This window comes from Felis catus, chromosome B1 (genome assembly GCF_018350175.1).
Source record: "Felis catus isolate Fca126 chromosome B1, F.catus_Fca126_mat1.0, whole genome shotgun sequence".
Classification (NCBI taxonomy): domain Eukaryota; kingdom Metazoa; phylum Chordata; class Mammalia; order Carnivora; family Felidae; genus Felis; species Felis catus.
The window spans coordinates 7,159,583-7,183,182 of NC_058371.1; the positions used below are offsets into that span (position 1 = coordinate 7,159,583).

Consider the following 23,600-nt stretch of genomic DNA (forward strand, 5'->3'; position numbering starts at 1 on the left):
TTCATCTGGACGCGAAGATGGCTCTCCCCCCGCCCTGCCCGGAGCTCTGTTGCCAGCCTCCCCTTCTGGGTGGTGGCCCCAAGCTGTTTTCCTCTGGAAGGAGTCAACTTGTGAGGGACTTCCCCTTACAGCAAGTTGTCAACGTGCCACCCAGACAAAGCTAGTAGTGTCACTCCATCACCTTGTAGTCATAGATTTTCCTTTATCTGCCCTGAAGTCCCTTGATCTCAGTACAGCGGCCCAGCACACTTCCATCCATAGGTCGGTGGAGATAAAGCCCCTTGGAACATGAGATCCTCTCAGAAGGGGGTGTGTGCGTCAATCTTAGGGGTCCCAACTCTAGCACAGGCCCCACCCCCAGGAGGCACCAGGATGGATCCCTTCCTTCCTGGAGACACACAGGCAGAGGGTGTGTGATTCCCAGCCAAGCCACCAGAAATGGTCTCAAATTTAGTTGGGGCTCAGGATTATAGCTAAAATCAACTGCAGCATGGGGATAAGGTACATAGTTATAAACAGATGAAATATAATACAACCTGTTTATATTTTTAAGAATGGTTATGAAATACTTCAATATAAAAATAGGGCAGAGGGGTAAATTCACATCTCTGCTTATGCAGTGTCACTGGCAAATACAAAATACCTATTACCTGTCATAACAACTTGGTGTATGTAGAACCGAGTTGTCAGTCTTTTCAGTAAGTCTGAAGATGAAAGCAGTAAGCTTAGTTCTGCCTTAGAACTGATGAGTCACAGAAAGGTTCAGTAACAAGATCTCACTGGCTGTGACAGTGGAAATTAAAACCCATGAGGTTTGTCTCCAGGGTCTGAATTTCTAATCACTAATTGGTCCCCTTCATACCTCCCTGTGTCCCTGCCTGATCACAGACCTGCCTCTCCAGCCTGGGTGCCAAGATGTTGGACATTGATTGCTTATTGTCCTCGCACATGACTCACCCTGGCTGCAGGGTAAAATCACTGGTGGGTAATTTTTAAAAATGATCTGGGGCGCCCGGGTGGCTCCACTGGTTGGGCGTGTGACTTTGGCTCAAGTCACGATCTCATGGTTTGTGAGTTTGAGCCCCGCATCGGGTTCTATTCTGACAGCCCGGAGCCTGGAGCCTGCTTTGGATTCTGTGTCTCCCTCCCTCTCTCTCTGCTCTTCCCCTGCTCATGCTGCCTCTCTCCCTGTCTCTCAGAAAAATTTTTTTTAACAATCAGTTCCATCCAGAGATGTGCTCATTTAATTGGTCCCAGGCTAAGATTTTAGGATTGTGGCAGCTTGGGAAGAGAACATCCCCCCTTGAGGTTTAGGTCCAGTATGAGGGTTTGTTGAAGGGCAGAGCATTTCCAGGGCCTGGGACCAAAGCTGGGGAGACGGCCCCTGTGAGAACTTTCATTTTGTTTGGAGAAGAGTACGTTACATTTATGCCAAAGTCTTCTGTGATGTCTGACAGGTTAGGGGATTTTATGGTACTAGTTTTCTTTGCAGGACTGCTTGGGGGTGCACGGCAGTGGCTCTGGAGCGCAGGTAGGCACATAACTCAGGACTCACTTGAGCAGATGTTAGGTATGGTTGTGGGATGAACTCCTACCCCCAAAGAAGCTTCGTGGAAAAACTCCAAGGAATGTCGTTGGTCTGGAAAGACCACTGCCTGTTTCCCTGGCCCCATGTGGTCGCCTAGGGGCACAGGCAGGAGACAACCCTGCAGCTTACACTAATGTCCAGTAGGGTCCTGCCGGGCCGAGTGTCCCTGCTGTGTGCCACCAGGGCGCAGGAGGCAGCGGACGGTGACGCGTTGGGAAGAGCGGACCTGATCTGTGTGGAAGAAACTGCTGGAGAAAGGGGGAGACACGGAGTCCTGCTGAGTCTCACCCACGTACCGAGGAGCGCAGCTCGAGCCCGTTTACAACTGCGCAGAGAAAACTAGAACTTCACCAACATTAGATTTTTCAGCAACAGGGTTTATTGTTTAAATATTTACAAGTAATAATCTATTGAAAAAATTTAATTTCTTGCAAACTTCTGCATTCAGTATTCCCGGATCACCCTACTATTTTGCACTTACATGCCACATTTTCCCCATGAATAGTCATTTTCTCAAAATCCTGAAATATTTGCTAAATTCTACGTCAAAAGGCTCTTTTAGAGGTTTTTGTCCCCCGACTTAGTTTTCTGATGTGAAATCTAGCTGAAGTTACCTCCACTTTGGTTTCACGACTCTTGTGTCCTTAGGGTAAGAACTTTAACGTTGGCTAAGAAGTGAGTGACCACTGGATTCTCCTCTGCTGGTGACACTGCTCTGTAGGGTCTGTGTCCTCACACGCGCCACGGGGCTTCTCTGTGAGCCAAGGGGTTCCCGTGAGTCTTCACCGCAGTGTGATTTTTGGTGTTCCTCAAGGGCGTTCTCCTCTTCCACCTGGGGCCAGCGTCTACTCAGACCTCACTGAGCTTTCTTGGGCGCAGGCCCAGTGCCCGCTGAGCGGCGTGCACGGTGATTACCGACCTTGGGCTTCTCCCGCGCGGAGGTGCCGAGGCCCAGAGCCGTGGCCGCAAACCTGTCCCTTCCTCGCATTTACAGAGTGAGTGCGCTCTTGTCGCCTATGGTCGGAGCACTGACCGAAGGTCTTGCCGCGTGGACGGCACACGGCGGATTTCTCCCAGAGAAGTTTGCGTGAGTCCGACGAATGAGACCGAACGATGTGCGAGTCCTGTGGCGCGTTTCAGCGTTAACCGCTGTGGTGGACGTGGTGCCCGCCTTCGTGACAGTCGTGCCACGCGGGTCATGTGAGGTCAGGACATTTGCCGAAGGCATTCCTTATTTTCTCTCCGTTGTGGGTGCCCTCGTGTCGTCTCAGGGCAGAACACTGACTGAAGGCTTTCCCACAGAGGTGGCACTCGTACGGTTTCTCCCCAGTGTGCGTTCTCTCGTGCCGTCTGAGGGCAGAGCATTTACTGAAGGCTTTCCCACAGAGGTGGCACTCGTACGGTTGCTCCCCCGTGTGCGTTCTCTCGTGCTGTCTGAGGTTGGAGGACTGGCTGAAGGCTTTCCCACACAGGTGACACTCGTACGGTTTCTCTCCAGTGTGAGTCAGATTGTGTTTTCTAAGGTCAGAGCTTTGAATGAAGGCATTCCCACACAGACGGCATTCGTAGGGCTTCTCTCCGGTGTGAGTCATCTCGTGTCTCCTCAGGCTGGAGCAATTGCTAAAGGCTTTCCCACACAGATGGCACTCACATGATTTACCTCTAGTGTGAAGGTGCTTGTGTTGATTAAGGTACGACTCACTAACGGATTTTTGACACTGTTTACTGACACAGGGGGTCTTTTCTGTGGGAGTCAACAGACGCCGAGTCACCATGAAGCTGCGAGTGAAATCTTCTTCCAAGTCACTGCATTCAAAGGGATCCTCTGGCGAAGGAGACTTCTGCTTTGGGGAAAGAGGTGGAAGGTTGGTAAAGCTTTGTCTATGTCCATACGTTCCCTTCTCTATAGGAATAGAAATCGTTCAGTGATGGTCTCCAATCAAAATTCAGTATTACTTGCATACACATGATGGGTTACTCCCCTGCATACATGAAGATTTTCCCTTTTGTAGCATCCCAACCGCAGAGCTTATTACCTGATTTTGGAGACCTTAACATGTTTCAAAGACTAGGCATACGATCAGTGTTTATGAACTTTTGATCAATGTTTAAAAACCTTTTCTTAAAGATCTTAGGTTATGGATTTGAGCTCAGATTCATTAAACCTTTTGCTCAAAAAAAAATGCTTAATCCCAATTTAATGTAAATTAGGCTATTGTGCTCAATTACTAACATCCTATTTCCAGGTCTTTGAGTGAGCTGGGTGACTACCCCTGGAACTCACCTCTGGCGTGACCGTAGATGTGTCCTTGCTGCTGATACGCTGTGGGGCTATCATGTCTTGTTCTTTAAGGGCACTTTCCCCACCTAAAACAATTGAAAAAAACACAAATATTTCGAATGGCATTAGGAGAATGAAAATGTTGAAAAGCACCAAGACCCATGGGACTTTGATGGGGGCAAATAAATCAAGGGAAGGAATACTCCAGGAATACTAAGTAATTGGCAAGTGAAGATTTCAAATTGAATTATAAAAAAATTCTAAGGGAGAGAAGTTGGGGAGGCAGTGTGAGTTACTGCGTGAAAATTTAACTGCGATAAGCACATGAATATGCTCTCCCTACAAGCCAAAAAAAAGACAGTGGCAGGAGGAAACATGAACTGTGCCTGTCACGTGCGAGGAATAATGGTAACTGAAGAATTCTGCCCCAGTGTCCTTCCTCGCATTTTAGGAAGCATCCCTCACTGGACAAGACCTTCAGCCGGCATTTCCAGGAACATGCTCCCTACTGAGCAGGCACGTCGCCTACTAAGCACAGGTCCCTGCGGCTCACCTGGACCCTGGCTTTGGAGAGCTCCGCTTCCTTCAGCCCACAGCTCTTCTCCCTGCTCCAGCTGGAAAATCACATCTGACTGGCAATGTTGGTACCCTGGTCATTGAAAAAAGGTACATGGATTTTGAATTCTGTGCTGATAAAAGTCCTCTCCTTCCCCGAAGCTAGTAATTATCATCAAGTCCAGGACAGGCTACTGAGGAAGGACAAGGACAACACTGAAGTTCACCCCAGGCAGAACTTGAATAGAAAAGAACACTGACATCCAGACAGTGTGTTCACAACAGTGAAGACCTCTGGATGCTGATGTCTGTGCCCAAGCTCAAAGAACGCCAAACAGTTAGTCTGCATTACACACTGAATATCTCCAGAGTGGGCTGAATATTATTTTCAAACAGGCACCAACAAACATAAGCTCTACAAGAATAACCAAGTTCTATTGTTTTCATTAGTCTGCTTTCAACTCTTGCCACAGTGACTAGAGCAGAATAATTATTTAGAAAATGTTTAATCAGCTTATTTCTACATTCAGAAATACTGAGTTCCCAGTTCTCTTTGTGTTAGAGACTGAGTAGCAACAAAGACATTAAATTGTGGCTAAGATTACATTCTAGTGGGGTGACAAACTAGATGGAGCAAAATACAAAGAAATAACTTATTTTTCCAGGAAGGTCTATGAAAGATTCAGGGAAGAGTGTGGAGTGGGTACGTCGAAGCTATTCCAGATCCCTGTGGACGGATGGACTGACTACCTCCCGACCCACCCATCTGTATACGTATACGTGCATACAGATACACACGTACTGGCAGACTCACCCAGGGAGACCAGATGACGTATATTTTCCAGCATCACATCTCTGAACAGCTTTCGCTGGGATGCGTCCAGTAGGGCCCACTCTTCCTGGGTGAAGTCTACAGCTACATCTTCAAATGTCACTGATTCCTGAAACATCATGGATATTCCGGTTTAGACCGAGCACTCCCAACAGGCGTCCAGAGTAGGACGGTTGAGCTGACAGCTCTGAGGAAGGGGGCGGAGGCGCCAGGTGTGTCGAAAGATAAATTGAACGTGGGGTTCCGTCAGCTCATTCTCAGTATCGAATGGGCAGCCGCCTTTCAGATTCATCACAGAGATACATCCAGTCTGAAGCAATAAAACTTCTTTATAAGGGGGTATCACGTGAAGCGTGACATAATATTACCTGGAACTTTAAAAAAAACAACGACAACTGGTATTTCTAGGGGCTCCTGGCTGGCTCAGTCAGTACAGCAGGTGACTCTTGACCTCTGGATTGTGAGTTCAAGCCCCACACTGGGTGTGAAGCCTATTTACAAAAGTAAATACGTAAAATAAAGACAAAGTCTAAAATAAAAACTGGTAATGATGGTTTCTGATATGTGGCACTTGAAAATTAATAACTAAAACTCACTTTCTGGTAATTTCAAGTAACTTTACCGACTCACTGTAAGGCAAACAATAACCGTCACTTGTCTCTTTAAACCATGACGCCATTCCCATAGGTAAACATTTAATAAACTGTTACGAGTACTGAAAGACTTGATAAACTAATGTATGAAGTTCTTCCTAAGTAAACGTGTATTAAATATAAGCCATTTGCCTATTACTCCTTACATTGTCCCAAGAACCTTGAAACCATCTCTAGCATTCTTCAAAAATGAACAGGTTTCATAAAGAACTTGGTAAAAATAGTGTTGTCTCGCTCATCTCTATGGGACGCAGATGTTCATAATAAAGGACAAGGTCAGAAGGCTCAGCAGCAAAGCCAGGGACCTCTGAGACGGCTGTGCTGGGGGACAGTCCTGGCCTGACCGGTCCTGTGGCACGAGGACTCCCAATCCCAATCTTCTCTGGGACCTCAGACACCAGTTATCACCGTCTCCTATCTGGTCCTTCTGCTAAAGGATAACAGAAGTCTCTTGACTGGTTTTGGTTTATTTAATTCTTAAAAAGTTTCTGCAGGATCTTAAATTGTACTCTACTCCCTTGTCCTGAGTATATAGCCACAGTTATGGAAATAATACTCCCTGTACACTAATTGCAGCTAAGAAATATTTTCTTAAAACGTTAATTAATTACAGTAAGGCAAAATGTGTGACTGGGAACATGAATGATAGTGAAAAGTTAGTGCTCTTTTTAAGAAGTTTCCAAAAGTACAAATACACTCTCAAAACTTTAAAACTGGACAGAATGAGTGACCCTTCATGCCTTTTCTGGCCTCAACTTTTCTCGTGCTCCTTTCACTCCCAAAGACCCCAACCAGGACCTGTAACACTGGACTGTCAGAACCCACCTCCCTACTGGACTACAGCGTTGCCCTCCTGGCTCATCTCTTCATCACAACCCTTTACAAAGGACCATTATAGCCAACAGTGTGATTAGTGAGTGAATCATTTCCCGGTAAGGATATAGACTAAGTTAGAGAAAAAACTTCTTTCTTCTTTTCTGTAAATACATAAGCTTAATGGAGGCGAGAGTAAACTAGTGTGAGGTAGAAAGGTTATTAGTTACTGAGGAGTTCCTGACCCATTAGAACCATCCCAGAGTCCTGGGGAGATTTCACTGGAGCTCAAATCCCTGAATACTTCCTGACTGCACCTGGAATATGCGTGCCAATGGGAAAATCCCGCCCGTCAGATGGCACAAGGCTGTAAGCGGAAAGAGGCGATCCCCACTCACCAGTGGCTGCATTTTCAATAACCCCGATGCAGGTGTCTTTCTCTGGGTCCTCGCTCACTGGCAGTCCAAGCACTAAGCAGGCAAAGCTGAGGACGGAGAAAGAAGCCATGAGATGCAGTCCTGCACATAATGTCCAGTCTGAACTGTCATGAAGCCCCAAACCTTCACCTGGATGTGACACTCCCCACCCAGCCCCACCAACCTGCAGCGCGCTCTACAAGAAATGCAGAGGACTCGCCTCCTCTCCCGCAGTCTAGAGTTAAGAATACTGACTACAGTTGCTAAAAAAACACCCCCCCCCCCAAAAAATACAAATATAGATGTCTCAGGATAAGACCACTGAAAGTATTGAGTGTATATGGCAATCAGCCCACGGCATCCAGAGTTCTTCAGTTCTCTCTGTGACTCCAGAGCGTGGGGATCCTGGACTTCGGCCGCACGTCGAGTTTGATTTCCATCTGGAGGTAAATACTCGACTTTCTCAGATTTCTTTATTCTCCTACACAAGCAGTGGTTGTCCAGCATCCATGGCAACCTTCTGGGGCCACACTGCCTTTTTGCTCTCCCTCAACTCCACCTCTGCGATCTGCCCTCCCCTCCCCACCCCCCCCCCCCCACCAGATGTGGATGTCAAAAAACTAAGTTTATGACAGGATTACTCAATTCAAGGACTTACTCCATTTGGAGAGATCAGTGGCACTCATTCTGCTCCCCTGCATCAGAAAGGAGGAGTATAGGAGTCAGAGCGTTCCTGTTATGTACTGTCCCAACCTTCCAGGTCCTTCAGGTAACTTGGAATGGCTGGGGTTCGGAGGATATCTAGCTACTCTTTGATTATTTTAGCTAAGTGGTAGCACAAGGCCTTGAAATCCGATTCTATATGAATCTTCATTAGCTGTACTGTCCTGCATCACACACACACATACACGTATACGTACATGCACATTTACGTATATACACAAATGTGTGTGAAAGACAGAGAAAGCCATTCATAAACTAAATTCTCCCCTAGAATACCAATAATAATTAAATGTATTTCATGGGAAAATGACGACAATGTGTCATAAGCAAAAATAGGATAACTCACCCATTTGTACCTGGGGTCCAGAAAAAGAGGGAAAAAAAGGAAATTTGTATCAAATGTGACTCTGCTTGGATATTTACATGATCCACTTATTTAATCTTCACAATAAACTGGTGATTTTAATTGATTTACTAATTTAACAAAAGACCTGAAGAGAAGAGGTTCAAAACACTTTCTGTATTTTAATCTTGCTCTGCCTGTCTCCCATGCTCAAATTCCTTAAGAATCACACCCCATGCCTGGGTTTAACCTGGAAAATCATGTCGGTTCTGACTTAAGGAGAAGCCCTCCGCTGTTACTACAACATCCTCTTCCTACTTTTTCAAGAAACACACCCCACACTCAGGTCTCTGTGCGCGGGAACCGACAGCAGGTGACTTCCGTGCGCCTGCCTTTTCTGTGGCCAAATGTGACCCATGTGGCAAAGAAGCCGATCCCTGCCTAACACCAGCACCACCAGTCCTAGGGCTTTTCAAATGTGTCTGGCATCTCTACCTTGGAGAAGTGAATCATTCTTCCACGCTCCATAAATACTTCAAATCTGCAGGCTCTTCAATCTACACGTTCTCCCCTTTCAAAAGACAGGATTCTTCCCTACTACAATACTGTGTTAGTTTGCTCAGGCTGCTGTAACACAGTACCGCCAACCGAGGGGCTTAAACAACAGAAGTGTATTTTCTCATGAATCTGGCCGCTGCACGAGACCAAGGCCTCCCCACCCAGCGTGCTCACAGCCGTCCTCTCCCTGTGTCTCCACACTCTTGCTTGGCACACATCGGTGACATCAGTCCCTCTTCTTGCAAAGACACCAAACGGACTCCGAGCCCGCCCCACTGACCTCATTTTCCCTTAGTTACCACTTGTGAGGCCCAATCTCCAAATACACTCTTAGGGTTGGGACTTCAACATTTGACTTTTGGGAACACAAAATTCAACCTATAATAGAGATGAATTTACATACAGTGACATTCTGCCTCAGTTTTCCCCACAAGTCCTACATTCATGTCCACTGGTTATTTTTTTCTATCAAATTGAAGTCCTGTTGCCTCTAAGTCCAGTGTGTCCAACTGAATTCCTTTCTCCTGTTTTGTTCAGAACTATATTATGAACTCTCCTTTCCCCAAAACATGTCCATCTCTCCACAATCTCCTATCTCCTCATTGACGCTCATTATCTCTCTCGTAACTTGAAGCAAAAATCTCCTCTGGACGGATTTTCTCTCCAGCCCCTGGCCTTCCATCCTCCCTTCAGAGCCGAACCGGAAGTGCTGGTGTCCCTCACTCACGTCGTCCCCTCCCTCTGACTTACAAAGACCACCAATGATTACTTTGTAAGTACACGTTGTTAATATCACTGTCTCCATAAATAAATCCTTACATGGAAATGAGGAGGAGTTAAACCCTGACCTCCTTTTCTGAACATCTTGCTGCCGTTACCTGACACTTTAAGTCTCCTCTACAATCGGTCCTTCTCGCATGTCCTCTGCAAAGAATTCCTCAATCCTGTCGGAATGTCTCGAGACTTCACGTGAGCTCCTGCTCTCCTTTTATACCATGTCCTGGTAGGCTCACGCATTTCTTCAACTGCTCCACATTTTTTCTGTTGCTGTCCCTAAATTGAAAGTAACCAATTTCTTGTCTGGATTCCATTTCTGAATGATCACCTCTGCCTGCAAACGTACATACACCTAAAATGAAATATTTCCCAGGACAGTAACTCCACCACTCGAAACATCAAATGTATTCCTCCTCTGTCTGAATCTTAGCTAATGGCTCCATCTGAGTGTTGGTATTGTAAATGCCTTCATCCATCCAACAAACACACTGCTATTATTTCTAAACTGGCCACTGGTGTCATTCTTCATTTCCACCTCCATCAACGAACGTCCTGCCCCATACTCCTCGTCCTCCAGTTTCAGTCTGCATCTCAATTATACAGAGACACTTTCACTAAACTCCAACCAGAGTAAGCCTCTCCCTTGCCCTCCGCCTTGACTTAAACAGAACTACTGCCCTTTCAGGTCACTCATGAAATTGTTGTTATATATTTACTTATGCTGCCCTCTCGATGGTCTAAATGCGGAAAAATGCACCTATGAATGGTAGAGTTAGGCAAGTCCCCCTCTGATCGTTACATCTGAATTATGAAGACAGAGAAATTCTATGCCCATAGTAAGGAAACCTCCCCACAAATGCCTGTGGTCAGATAAACCATCATTTTCTGATTATAAATTCCTCTCTGAAATACAGGAGTCAGTCTTTTCTGGTATAAATTCTCTCCAGTACTTCCCCAGACCCAAACAGATGGAAAAGCTAACAAAGCCAACTCTTTGAGGATGCAGCCACCACACAAAGACCCTCAGAGTTTCTTTCTAGTTCTAGACAGATCACTCTTGCGATGGTGATCCGTCTTTATAAGCAGTTGACAACGTCATCAGTAACGTAAACCAAAAGACATACCCTGGCCAGTCTGGATGACAGTCAATATAAATCTAATTGAGGCATGCCTTTTTTTTCTAATTAGGTAAATCATATAGACGCAGTTAAGGAAAAAAAGATGATGCTTTTTTTTGTTTCTAACAATACTTTTTAGACTCATGTTAGGTTCACTGCAAACTGAGCATAAGATACAGACAGTTCCCATATACCTCCTGTCCCCACAAAAGAATGGCCTTCCCCACTATCAATATACCACCAGAGTGCTACATTTGTCACAACTGATGAACCTACAGTGATACATCATCATCACCCAAAGTCCTTAGTTTTATACTAGCGTTCACTCTTGGTGTTGTAAATTCTACTGGTTTTGAAAAATATACAATGACATGTATCCACTGTTACAGTATCATCAGATTTTCACTGGCCTAAAAATCCTGTACTCTGCCTATTTATCCCTGCCCACCACCCAATCCCTGGCCACCACTGATTGTTTTACTGTCTTCATAGTTTTACCTTTTCCAGAATGTCATATAGTTGGGATCACACAGTATGTCTTTTTCAGATTGGTTTCTTTTACTTAGTAACAGGCATTTAAACCTCCTCCATTTTCACTGGCTTAAAGTTCATTTCTTTTTACCACTGAATAATTTCTACAGTTTGGCTATACTACGGTTTAGTTATCCATCACCTACTGAAGGAAGGAACTTGGTTCCTTCCAAGTTTTGGCAATTACAAATAAAGCCGTTCTAAAACAACCACGTGTAGGTTTTTGTGTGGACCTACATATTCCAACTCATTTGGATAAACAAGAAACATGACTGCTGGATCACATGGTAAGAGTTTGTTTAGTTTTGTAAAAAAAAAAAAAAAAACAACCTCCCACTATCTCCCAAAGCAGCTGTACCAGTTTGCATTCCTACCAGCAATGAAGGAGAGTTCCTGTTGCTGTGCATCTTTACCAGCATTTGGTGGTGTTGGTATTTTGGATTTTCCCCTAGAATTCTAATGGCATGCAGTGGTACTCTCGTTTTTATTTTAATTTGTATTTCCCTAATGACGTGATGTTGAGCATACTTTCATATGCTTATTTTCTATCTTCTTTGGTGAGATGGCTGTTCAGATCTTTTGATCCCCCCCCCCCTTTTTAACGTTTATTTATTTTGAGAGAGAGACAGAGAGCAACTGGGGGGGAGGGTCAGAGAGAGAGAGACACAGAATCTGAAGCAGCTCCAGTATCTGAGCTGTCAGCACAGAGCCTGATATGGGACTCAAACTCAAGAGCCGCGAGATCATGAACTGAGCTGAAACCGGATGCTTAACCGACTGAGCCACCCAGGCACCCCACTTTTGCCAATTTTTGAATGGAGTTGGTCATTTTCTTATTGTTGAGTTTTAGGAATATCTTATATTATGGTTAAGTCCTTTATCAGATGTGTGTTTTGGAAATACTTTCTCCCAGCTTGTGGCTCTGTCTTCTCATTTTCTTCAGTATTGAAGCAGAAGTATTTAATTTTAATCAAGTTCAACTTATCAGTTCTTTCATGGATCATGCCTTTGATGTTGTAGCCAAAATGTCATTGCCAAACTCAAGGTCACCTTGATTTTTTTCCTTTGGGAGTTGTATAGTCTTGTGTTTTATATTTAGATGTTATATATTTTGAGATAAGTTTTTAGGAGTATAATGTCTGTGTCTAGATTTTTTTTTTTTTTTTTGGTATATGAATTTCAGTTATTACCTGCCCTCTCACTGTTGAAAATGCTTTTTTTCTCCATTATATTTCTTTGTCAAATATCAGTTGACTGTATTTGTGTGGGTATACTTCTGGGCTCCCTGTTGTGTTTCACTGATATAGTTGTCTGTTTCACCAACAGATTACATAGGTTAACTCGTCATCCTTCTAAAGGTCTCAAAAGCAATCTTCATCCATCTTGTGGATTTGGGTTGTTACAGGCAACACTGGACAGAAGCTAAAGCGAGAGCTGTATGCTGCTCTTTATTTTCAAGAGGACTCATCATGTGACATCTCTCAGGCTGTGAGCATCCTGGTGACTCCAGATAAATGAAACATTTGAGCTTAAAATATATATTTGGCTACCTAGAGTGTGTATATTTTACTGTCAGGAAATAGAAAAACAAATCAGCATAGGTCTCTTCATCAGATTCAGTTGATTGATGCCTAACAACTGTAAAACCCTACAAGCTTCAAAGTATTAAGGCTTTCTAGAATAAATAACATAGCTTCATTACTTATTTTACTATAAATAGGATGTGCTTTGTTTTTGAAAATAAGTTTCAAAGAAGTAGGACATATCTTAAGATACACGGAAATCTCGAGATCCAAAAGAACAGATTGTTTTTGAAGAAAAATCATGCAATATACATTTTAAATACAAGCTTTTGATTTAGAAAAAATTGTTGTTTTCATCCTTGTCATCAGTATCACCGGCATTATCATCACCATGAAAAGCTAGTGTCCTAAGGCCAAAAGAACGTCGAACCAGGTCCTGCTGGAGCCAAACTGTTCAGAGGTCAAGGGCCAAGGCTCTGGTCTCAGCCCGCTGGGGCCCCAGCCAGGCTCCCCCACATGCTGGGTGATGTTTAAATTGAGATGGCCTTTACTCCCTCATAGGACTATTGAGAGGTAAAAATGGGTTAATGAGTGTAACGTTTTCACACTGAGTCACTGCTGTAATTACTTGTATCCGGAGCAGTAAAGGCCAGCTGCAGCTAAGTAGGCAGGAGTACGGGGCGCGGAGGGTTTTGGATCCAAATGTGAACCACTGTCCACAGCTCCCTGAGCCCATGTTTTTACATCTGGCGTCTCCCACGTGTATTTGTCTTTTTTCATGGTCTTCCAGATAGACTGATCTTCTATAGACATAGAGCCCAGTAAATAACAGCGAACTGTTAACACAGAGGAAGCGGTAAAGAAACAAGCTACCTTATATTCTACAAAGTGCTGACAATGCCATGATACCACTGTCTGAGCACAATTAAAAAAAATTAAATAGCCACAGTGCAGCAGTGAGGAAGACAATAGCCCGACATGAGCACCAAACTTATGAGGCTCCTGACTAACACCAGTCACAGTCTTCCCTTTGGTCTGGGGTGGACGCTGGGAGTCTGCATTTTGACAAGTACACCAGGGATCCTGATGTAGGAGTAGAACCCTGAAAATGTGACACAGTGGCCAATAAGCTAAAGACAGATTCTTAATATGGATTCAGGTCACCATCAGACACGGCCAGATTCATCACTCACTTATCCCTGGTTGAACTGAAATCATCTGCCTCACAGGCACTTGTCTCATTCATGGGCCACCGGCCAGCTGGCTTTACTGTCTCACCGTGCACAGCCCTTTTACTAGAACTTCCTTCCCATCCCCCACTTGGCATTCTTGAACTTCCCCTTTAAGAATCTGATTACATATCATACCCCTTTGGGAGATGGGATCCCCTTCCCTGAACATTCAGTCTAATGTTGGTGCCAAACCTCCCCATTATCCCAGGAGGGCATTTAGGACACCTCCCTGCAACTGCCACCTTGACTGTCTCCTTCTCAGAGCTGTGTGAGCTGAGGACAGCAAAAACACTTGGCTTGGCTCATTATTGTCCCCGGGTCTCCATAAACTGTATGGGATATGGAGAGATATGATGCATGTTAAAAGTAGTGAGAGAACAATTCATGTTAAAAGTAGTGAGAGAACAATTCATATAAACAAAGCCTTCTGTTTTAGATCTATCAACACAGGACCAAACCTTAGTGCTTTGGCAGCACTATTCTCGCCTTCCACCCTTCTACCAGAAACAACACTTTTAACCTTCAAACGAAACGCAAAGGGATGGGACTAATTTATGGACGACGAAGGCTCCACTCCAGAGCGCAGGCTCAGGACCCTGGGGTCTTACGTCCCAGTGGAATACCCCCCCGCTCTGCGCTGATGGCAAGTCCTCTTTGGGGAATTTGTGGGGGTTTTTTCCTCCTCTGATTCACAGCTTGGTTTGCAAACTGACTTCAGTATCAACCTCCACAAGAAATAGCTGAAGAGACTTAAGGTTGAAGGTCTTCCTGGGATCCACAGGGCTGGCCCAGGGCTGGTGTCCAACTGGTCCTCAGAAAGTGGCTGGGAGGTGGGGGGAGGTATCTCACTTAGGCACCGGCTGATGAATTATCTGCCGTCCATGTCTGTAGACAGTCCTGCCATACTATAGTATTAAACAAACTGGAGACCCCCATGTCTGTAGTCTGTGCAGCTGCCTGTGTGCATATGATGAGGCAGTTCTATCTGGGACAGCTGTAGAGCGAATGCTGGGTAAACAGATTCTCCTAACTGTTTTACCATGGAAATTCTTGGGCTTTGTTTTTAGATACAGAAAGATTTAAGTAAAATATTATTACATAGCGATGACTTTTCATCCAGAAAGCATATGCTACGGACAAGTACATATAAATGCTTGAACATTCTCTAGAGAGCTCAATAAAAATACAACTTTTAAATTTGGTTTCGTAAAATTGTTTTAAAACATACATCAGCATTTATACTTTTCTTTTGTGCCTGTTATTTCTGTGAAAAGCAAATTTCCTTGATCAAATTAAGTAGATGTGAATTTTGTTCTTGCTGTTATCTTATTTTCAATAAATAAAAATCACTGCGCCAATACTGCTGTTACGATAATACCTTAGGAGTTCAAAAATCTATTGTCTTAAGAAAATACAGAAATTGATGGAGTAAAATGGTGGAGGAGTGGGGAGGCCCTAAGCACGCATCCTCCCTGGAACACAGCTAGATAAACATCAAATCATTCTGAACACCCAAGAAATCAATCATAACTCTCAGAGAACAAACCACATCTAAAAACCAGAAAAATGACCCATGGAAGGAAGGAACTGCATAGAATTCATGGGAGAAAAGAGCTGCAGGTGCTCCCCAGGGAAAGGAGCCCTGGTCTCAGTGGGAGTAGGGAGAGTAGGGAGGGGAGGGAGGGGAGGGAGAGGAGGGAGAGGGAGAGAAAAAGAGAGGGGGGGGCGTGTAAGAGGGAAAACACTGCAAGGGACTGCTCAAGAAAATTACTCCCCAAAACCTCAGACCAGGAAAAAGGACAGGGTTACAACACCACCAGTTTTCCAGAAACAGTGGAGCGCATATTCCTAAGTTTCGGAGGTCTGTGACATTTCCAGATTCGCACCTGGGGAGCTGAGCAGTGAGAGAGCAGAGCTGAGCCCCAACGGCGGGCGGCCTGAGGATCCCCAGGATCACATGGGGAGAAGCGGTTCGGCTGCTTGGAGTGCATCTGGGAGAGGTGATTCGGCCTCTCAATGGACACAGGACCCAGCAGGCAACATCCCAAACAAAGAAGCCAGGAGAGGTATGCAAACCCGGGCGCCAGATGTGTGTTGTGATTTACAATAAATTCTGATCCACTACATGATCCCGTGGCTGTCTTCTGTGACAAACTGGCACCACCAGCCGCAAGTCATCGTGACTGTCCCCAGATCAGTGCAGGTCTGTGCTGTGGGCGTCTCTGAAGTATGGGGTTTTGAAACACAGCCGCACCTGATTTAAAACACGGCAGTGCTGCACCATTTGGCAGGTGGACAGGTTGGACACGGGGTGAAGGTGGGGATATGACGGAAACCGGGACACAGGTGGCATCGCTGCGCGTCTGTGAGGGCTTATTGAAGAGGGGTGGTGTACACTTCCTACTCCTGAGTTGAGAGAACAAGAGAATGGGGAGAAACCATTTTCTCCCGCACCCACCAGCTTGATCCACCTCGGTGAGCTAAACAGCGCCACCAAGTGGAGGACGGAGCTGCTATACCAAGTCCTGCCCGGCCCCAGCACCCTGAAGGCACATCTCCAGGAGAGCAATTGTACCTGAAAATCAGAGCAGCAGGCCCCTTCCCCAGAAGACCAGCAGAAACACCTAGCCCACACCAAGTCTATGAATCAGACTGGCGCAAAGCTTCAGCTCTAGAGGAAAAAATATCTAGCATCTTTTGGGGTTTTTCTGTTTTTGTTTTTGTCTTTGTTTCTTTTTATTTTTTGATACAAAAAGAGCATTTTAATCTTATTTTTTATTTTATCATTTTTAAATTGTTTATTTTTGGATATATTTTTATTAGATTTTTCTTTTCTTTCTTCCTTTTTCCTATCAAGCTTCTTGTAACAAGCAGATCAGAACACACCTAGGATCTAACTTCATGTATTTTTTAGATTTTATTTTTGTCTTCTATTTTTACTTTTCTTTTATTTTGCTTTATTTTTCTTTCTCTCCAAAATGACAAGACGAGGAATTCACTTCAAAAGAAAGAACAGGAAGAAAGGACAGCCAGATATTTTAATCAATGCATATATAAGTAAATTGTATGAACTACAACTTAAAACAACAATTATAAGGATATTAGCTGTGCTTGAAAAAAGCATAGAAGACACTAGAGAATACCTTACTGCAGACATAAAAGAACTAAAATCTAGTCATGCCAAAACTAAAAATGCTGTAACCGAGATACAATCCCAAATGGAGGCCATAAAAATGAGGATAGACAAAGCAGAGAGCAAATCAGTGATACAGAAGATAAAATTATGGAAAATAATGAAGCTGAAAAGAAGAGGGTAAAAATAGTCATGGACCACAAAGGCAGATTTCAGGAACTCAGTGACTTACTAAAAATGTATCCGCATCATAAGAGTCCCAGAAGATGAAGAGAGAGAAAGAAAGGCAGGAAGTTTCTTTAACAAATTATAGCTGAAAACTTCCATAATCTGGGGAAGGACACAGATATCAAAATCCAAAAAGCACAGAGAACTCCCATTAGATTCAACAAAAGCCAATCGTCACCACGGCATAAAAGTCAAGTCAAAAATCACAAACACAAAGATAAGAATCATGAAAGCAGCAAGGGCAAAAAAAAAGTCCTTAGCCTACAAGGGAAGACAGATCAGATTTGCAGCATATCTGTCCACAGAAACATGGCAGGCCAGAAAGGAGTGGAAGGAAATGTTCAATGTACTGAATGGGGCACATATGCAACCAAGTATTCTTTATTTAGTTAGGCTGTCATTCAAAATAGGAGGAGAGATAAAGAGTTTCCCCAACAAAAACTAAAGGAGTATGTGACCACTAAACTAGCCCTGCAAGAAATTTTAAAGGGAACTCTTTGGAGGGAAAAAGAAAAAAAAAAAAAAAAAAAGACCAAAGCAACAAAGACTACAAAGGACCAGAGAACATCACCAGAAACACCAACTCTACAGGTAACACAATGGCACTAAATTCATACATTTCAATAATCACTCTGAATGTAAATCAACTAAGTGCTCCCATCAAAAGACATAGGGTAGCAGAATGGGTAAAATAAATAAATAAATAAATAAATAAATAAATAAATAAATAAATAAGATCCCATCTATATGCTGCCTACAAGAGACTAAAGACACCTGAAGATCGAAAGTGAGGGGATGGAGAACCATCTATCATGTTAATGGACATCAAAAGAAAGCCAGAGTAGCCATACTTCTATCAGACAAACTAGATTTTAAAACAAAGACTGTAACAAGAAATGAAGAAAGGCATTGTATTATTATTAAGGAGTCTATCCATCAAAAAGATCTAACAGTTTGAGTGTTTAGGCCCCCAAATTGAGAGCACCCTAATATATAAATCAATTACTAACAAATATAAAGAAACTAATTGACAATAATACAAAAATAGAAGGAGACTTTAACACCCCACGTATGGCAATGGACAAATCTAAGCAGAAAATCAACAAGGAAACAATAGCGTTGAATGACACACTGGACCAGATGGACTTAACAGATACATTCGAATCATTTCATCCTAAAGCAGAATACACCTTCTTTTCTAGTGCACATGGAACATGTTCACATGGCACATACTGGGTCACAAATCAGCCTTCAACAAGTACAAAAAGATCACGATCAAAGTATGCATATTTTCAGATCACAATGCTATGAAACTTGAAGTCAAACACAAGAAAAAATTTGGAAAGCCCTCAAATACATGGAGGTTAATAAAGAACATCCTACTAAAGAAAAAAATGGGTTAACCAGGAAATTAAAGAAGAAATTAAAAAAAAATACAAGGAAGCACATGAAAATGAAAAGACAAGGGTCCAAAACCTTTGGGATGCAGCAAAAGGCAGTCCTAAGTGGGAAGTATATTGCAATTCAGGCCTATTTCAAGAAAAAAGGATCCAAATACACAACATAACCTTACATCTAAAGGACCTAGAAGAGGAAGAGCAAATAAAACCTAAAGCCATTAGAAGAAGGACAATAATAAAGATTAGAGCAGAAATAAACAATATAGGGAAAAAAACAAAAAAACAGAACACATCAATGAAACTAAATGCTGGTTCTTTGAAAGAATAAACAAAACTGAACCCCCTAGCCAGACTCATCAAAAAGAGAGAGGACCCAAATGAAAGAGGAGTGATCACAACCAACACCAGGGAAATATAAATAATCATGAGAATACTATAAAAAATTATATGCCAACTTGGCAATCTGGAAGAAATGGACAAATTCCTAGAAACTCACAAACTACCAAGTTGAAACCGGAAGAAACAGAAAATTTGAACAGACCCATAACCAGCAAAGAAATTGAATCAGTAATCAACAATCTTCCAACCACCAAGAGTCCTGGGCCAGACAGACGGCTTCCCAGGAGAATTCTACCAGACAATTTAAAGAATAGTTCTACCTATTCTCAAACTGTTCCAAAAAACAGAAATAGAAGAAAACTTCCAAACTTAGTCTACAAAGCCAACATTACCTCGATTATAAAACCAAAGACCCCAGTAAAAAGGAGAATTACAGGCCAATATCCCTGATGAACATGGATGCAAAATTCCTCAACAAGGTACCAGCAAAATAAATTCAACAGTATACTAATAGAATTATTCACCCATTGATCCCATTATCAATGGGATTTATTCTTGAGCTACAGGGATGGTTTGATATTTGCAAATCAATCAACACGATATACATTAAAAAAAAAAAAGAAGAACCATATGATCCTGTCAATGGATGCAGAAAAAGAATGGACAAAATATAGCATCAATTCTTGATAAAAACGCTCAACAGAGCAGGGACAGATGGAACATACCTGAATGTCATAAAGGCCATTTATGAATGACCCACTGCTAATATCATCCTCAGTGGGGAGAAAGTGAGAGAGCCTTTCCCCTATGGTCTGGAACAAGACAAGGATATCCACTCTCACCATTACTATTTAACATACTACTGGAAGTCTCAGCCTCAGCAATCAGACACCAAACCAAAAAAAACTGCATCTAAATCGGCAAGGAAGAAGTCAAGCTTTCACTATTTGCAGGCGACATGATACTCTATAGAGAAAACCCAAAACACTCCACCAAAAATTGCTAGAACTAATACATGAATTCATCAAAGTCACAGGATATAAAATCAATGTTGTAAATATAAAATCTGTTGTATTTCTATACATCAATAATGAAGTCGCAGAAAAATAAATCAAGGAATCGATCCCATTTGCAACTGCACCAAAACCAGTAAGATACCTGGGAATAAACCTAATTAAAGAGGGAAAGATCCATACTCTGAAAACTGTAGAACACTCATGAAAGAAACTGAATAGGACACAAGTAAATGGAAAACCATTCCATGCTCACGGATTGGAAGAACAAACAGTGTCAAAATGTCCATCCTATCCAAAGCAATCTACACATTTAATGCTAGCCCTATCAAAATACCACCAGAAGTTTTTGCAGAGATAGAACAAACAGTCCTAAAATTTGTATGGAACCACCAAAGACCCTGAATAGCAAAAGCAATCCTGAAAAAGAAAAACAAAACCGGAGGCATCACGATTTCAGATTTCAAGCTGTATTACAAAGCTGCAGTCATCAAGGTATTATGGTACTGGCACAACAACAGATACATAGATCAATGGAACAGAATAGAAAATCCAGAAATGGACCCACAACTGTACAGTCAACTCATCTTCGACAAAGCAGGAAAGAATATCCAATAGAAAAAAGCCTCTTCAACAAATGGTGTTGGGAAAACTGGATGGCAACATACAGAACAATGAAACTGGACCAATTTCTTACACCACACACAAAAACAAATTCAAAATGGATGATAGATCTAAATGTGAGACAGGAAACTATCAAAATCCTAGAGGAGAACGCATGCAGCAAGTTCTCTGCCCTGGGCCAGAGCAACTTCTTACTAGACACGTCACCAAAGGGAAGGGAAACAAAAGCAAAAATGGACTATTGGGACTTCATCAAGATAAAAACCTGCACAGCAAAGGAAACAATCAAAAAAACTAAAAGGCAGTCTACAGAATGGAAGAAGACATTTGCAAATGACACATCTGATAAAGGGTTAGTATCCAAAATCTATAAAGAACTTACCAAACTCAACACCCAAAAAACAAGCCAGTAAATGGGAAGAAGACATATGAATAGATGCTTTTCTAAAGAAGACATCCAGATGGCTAACAGACACATGAAAAGATGTTCAACATCAGTTATCATCAGGGAAATACAAATCAAAACCATGATTGGATACCCCCTCCCACCTGTCAGAAGAACCAACAAGTGTCGTTGGTGAGGATGTGGAGAAAGGGGAACCTTCTTGCACTGTTGGTGGGAATGCAAACTGGTGCAGCCACTCTGGAGAACAGTATTGAGGTTCCCTAACAAACTAAAAATAGAACTACCCTATGATCCAGCAATTACACTCTTAGGTATTTACCCCAAGGATACAAAAATATGGATTTGAAAGGGTATATGCACCCCATTGGTTATAGCAGCACTACTGATAATAGCCAAAGTATGGAAAGAGCCCAAAGGTCCATTGACTGATGAATGGATAAAGACGAGGTGGTACATATATGCCATGGACTTTCTCAGGCATCAAAAAGAATGAAATCTTGCCATTTGCAACGACGTGGGTGGAGCTAGAACATATTATGGTAAGGGAAATAAGTCAATCAGTGAAAGACAAATACCGTATGTTTTTGCTCATATGTGGAATTTAAGAAACAAAACACAGAACATATATGGGGGGCTGGAGAAGAGAGAGAAACCAACCATAACAGACACCCAATGAGAGAGAACAAACAGATGGGTATTAAGCAGGGTGCTTGTGCTGAGCACTGGGTGTTACAGGTAAGTGATGAATCACTGAATTCTCCTGAAACCAATGTTGCACTATAAGTCAACTAAAGTTGAAATTAAAAAAAAAAAATCAAGAACTGCCCTTACATATTCCAGATAATTCAAGTCACTTGGATCACTCTGTTGGATTACTAGATCAATTCTTTCTCATCAACACGTATACACTTTTCTAAATAAAATTTCTGGGGCAACTGACCTTTATTTGCCGTCTTGGGAAGCTTATCAGTAAGTAAATCTTAACTGGAGCTTTAATACACACCAGGCAAGAATCTGTGAACTTTAAATGTGCTGAATCAAACTCAAAAAATATTAAAGTGTTATGATTCACATCATTATGAGGGAACTATGGCACAGGTGTGACAAAGCACATGGCAGAAACATGGTAATAAAAAAGGGTGCCGAATGCATCCTTAGGGAGTCTCACAGAATCAGCAGCTTTGGACTTAAATGACAGCCAGGTCCCCGTACTATTCCTACTTCATAGATAAAGTAAATGGATGCAAAGAGAAGCCAACTTATCCAAGAAATGTCAACTGTCCACTCAACTCATCACTTCCAGGCACCTACTTCCAAGCTGCACTGGAAAGGCTTTGAGGTAGTCAAGTGCCCACTCAACTCTCTTTTCACTTTTGGCACTTTTATTACATTTCCCTTTGACAGCTCCTCCTTTTGAAAATTCCTGGAGTTTGGAGTATATAAAAAGCCCCCTTCTGCTCTGACATGGTACTGAAGCTCATCTTTCCTTTGAGATTAGGTAATGACATTGTCTGGGTTTAGGATATATTCTTCCTATTGTTGAGAGAAATAACTTGTACTTAAGTACAGAAATAGATGGATTAGTCTTCCTTAGACCAGTCCATCCAGTAACCTTGCTTTTCTGAATTTAAAATGACCATAGTGTTGACTTATAGTTAACATAGAAGTTTGATTTGGACTACCATCCACCCATCCCCAAACACCTTCTTTACGCATTAGGGAAATTTTAAGCTATGGAACATAGATATGTCCAAAGCAGCTTACATCCTTCACACCTAGTGACTGAAAGTTAAAATAACTTCTTGTAGAATGTCATAAGAGTTGAAGAGGTGGACCACTTAAGCTTTGGATTTCTGCCCTGGGCGTCAGCCTTGGCAGCATCCCAGAACTCCACCAAGATTTAACCAATGCCAGATCTATTTAACCCTCAAAGAGGAATGATACAAATACTGCAGAAAGAAAGTCATTCACAACCACGGTTTTCCCTTGGGTCCTGATTGTGTGGAATCATGGAACTTCGTTCATTCACCATCACCGAGCTCCACCTACAGCAGCACTCAAGACCCTTGCAGCTCCTCCCTTTTCAAACAAATAGAACAGTTGTGACAGTTGTGACAGGGCTGGTTTCGTAAGGGAGTGGGCTCATGTTTCTGGACCCTATTCTTCCCAACTACAAAAAGCTAGGTCCATTCAAGAGGTCACTGGGTCAGAGGTAAGAGGAGCTACCCTAACTGGCTTCCTTAAAACATAAGCCACAGCATCCTAGTGAGATTGTTCTTCTCAATTCCACCATTATACTCCTACCCTGGGGCAACAAAGGAGAGTTACTAAGTTTCTTTTATATATTCCTTCAATGCCTCTGGTAGTTATGCTTGATCTGGCATGGACTGGCTCCTAAGAGTTGCTTATAAAATATTCAGAGGTTTGGAAACTGGATGGAAAGCCTTTGTTAGCTTGAATTTTGCCACGGTATACAAGGAAACCAGCAAATGGTATAAATCAGTGCTTTGTCTG

General features: G+C 42.8%; 1 protein-coding gene and 1 long non-coding RNA gene across 13 annotated transcripts in view; one reads left to right on the forward strand and one right to left on the reverse strand.

Annotated features, from left to right (window-relative positions):
• Positions 1 to 1,944: 1,944 nt before the first annotated feature.
• The window catches only part of LOC101084354 (zinc finger protein 705A-like), a 31,432-nt gene continuing 9,776 nt past the window's right edge, over positions 1,945 to 23,600 (reverse strand). For 6 of the 11 annotated variants that reach the window (XM_006930542.4, XM_019828206.2, XM_019828207.2 and 3 more), the window contains 5 exons: positions 7,121 to 7,206; positions 5,239 to 5,365; positions 4,423 to 4,518; positions 3,873 to 3,955; positions 1,945 to 3,432 (listed from right to left, as the gene is read on the reverse strand). In XM_006930542.4, the coding sequence (XP_006930604.1) occupies positions 2,785 to 3,432; positions 3,873 to 3,955; positions 4,423 to 4,518; positions 5,239 to 5,365; positions 7,121 to 7,132 (966 nt within the window). In that variant the 5' untranslated portion in view covers positions 7,133 to 7,206 and the 3' untranslated portion in view covers positions 1,945 to 2,784. Of the gene's footprint in view, positions 3,433 to 3,872; positions 3,956 to 4,422; positions 4,519 to 5,238; positions 5,366 to 7,120; positions 7,207 to 7,796; positions 7,834 to 8,207; positions 8,218 to 9,640; positions 9,816 to 23,600 lie in introns of all 11 variants that reach the window. The other 5 variants (XM_019828205.2, XM_023252301.2, XM_006930543.4 and 2 more) reach the window with 5 other exon arrangements.
• LOC123384743 lies at positions 3,323 to 13,042 on the forward strand. 2 transcript variants are annotated; one of them, XR_006596234.1, is made up of 3 exons: positions 3,323 to 3,453; positions 3,835 to 9,534; positions 12,515 to 13,042. It is a non-coding gene; the product is annotated as an uncharacterized LOC123384743 (long non-coding RNA). The 2 variants fall into 2 exon arrangements; XR_006596235.1 differs by having other exon boundaries at positions 12,594 to 13,042.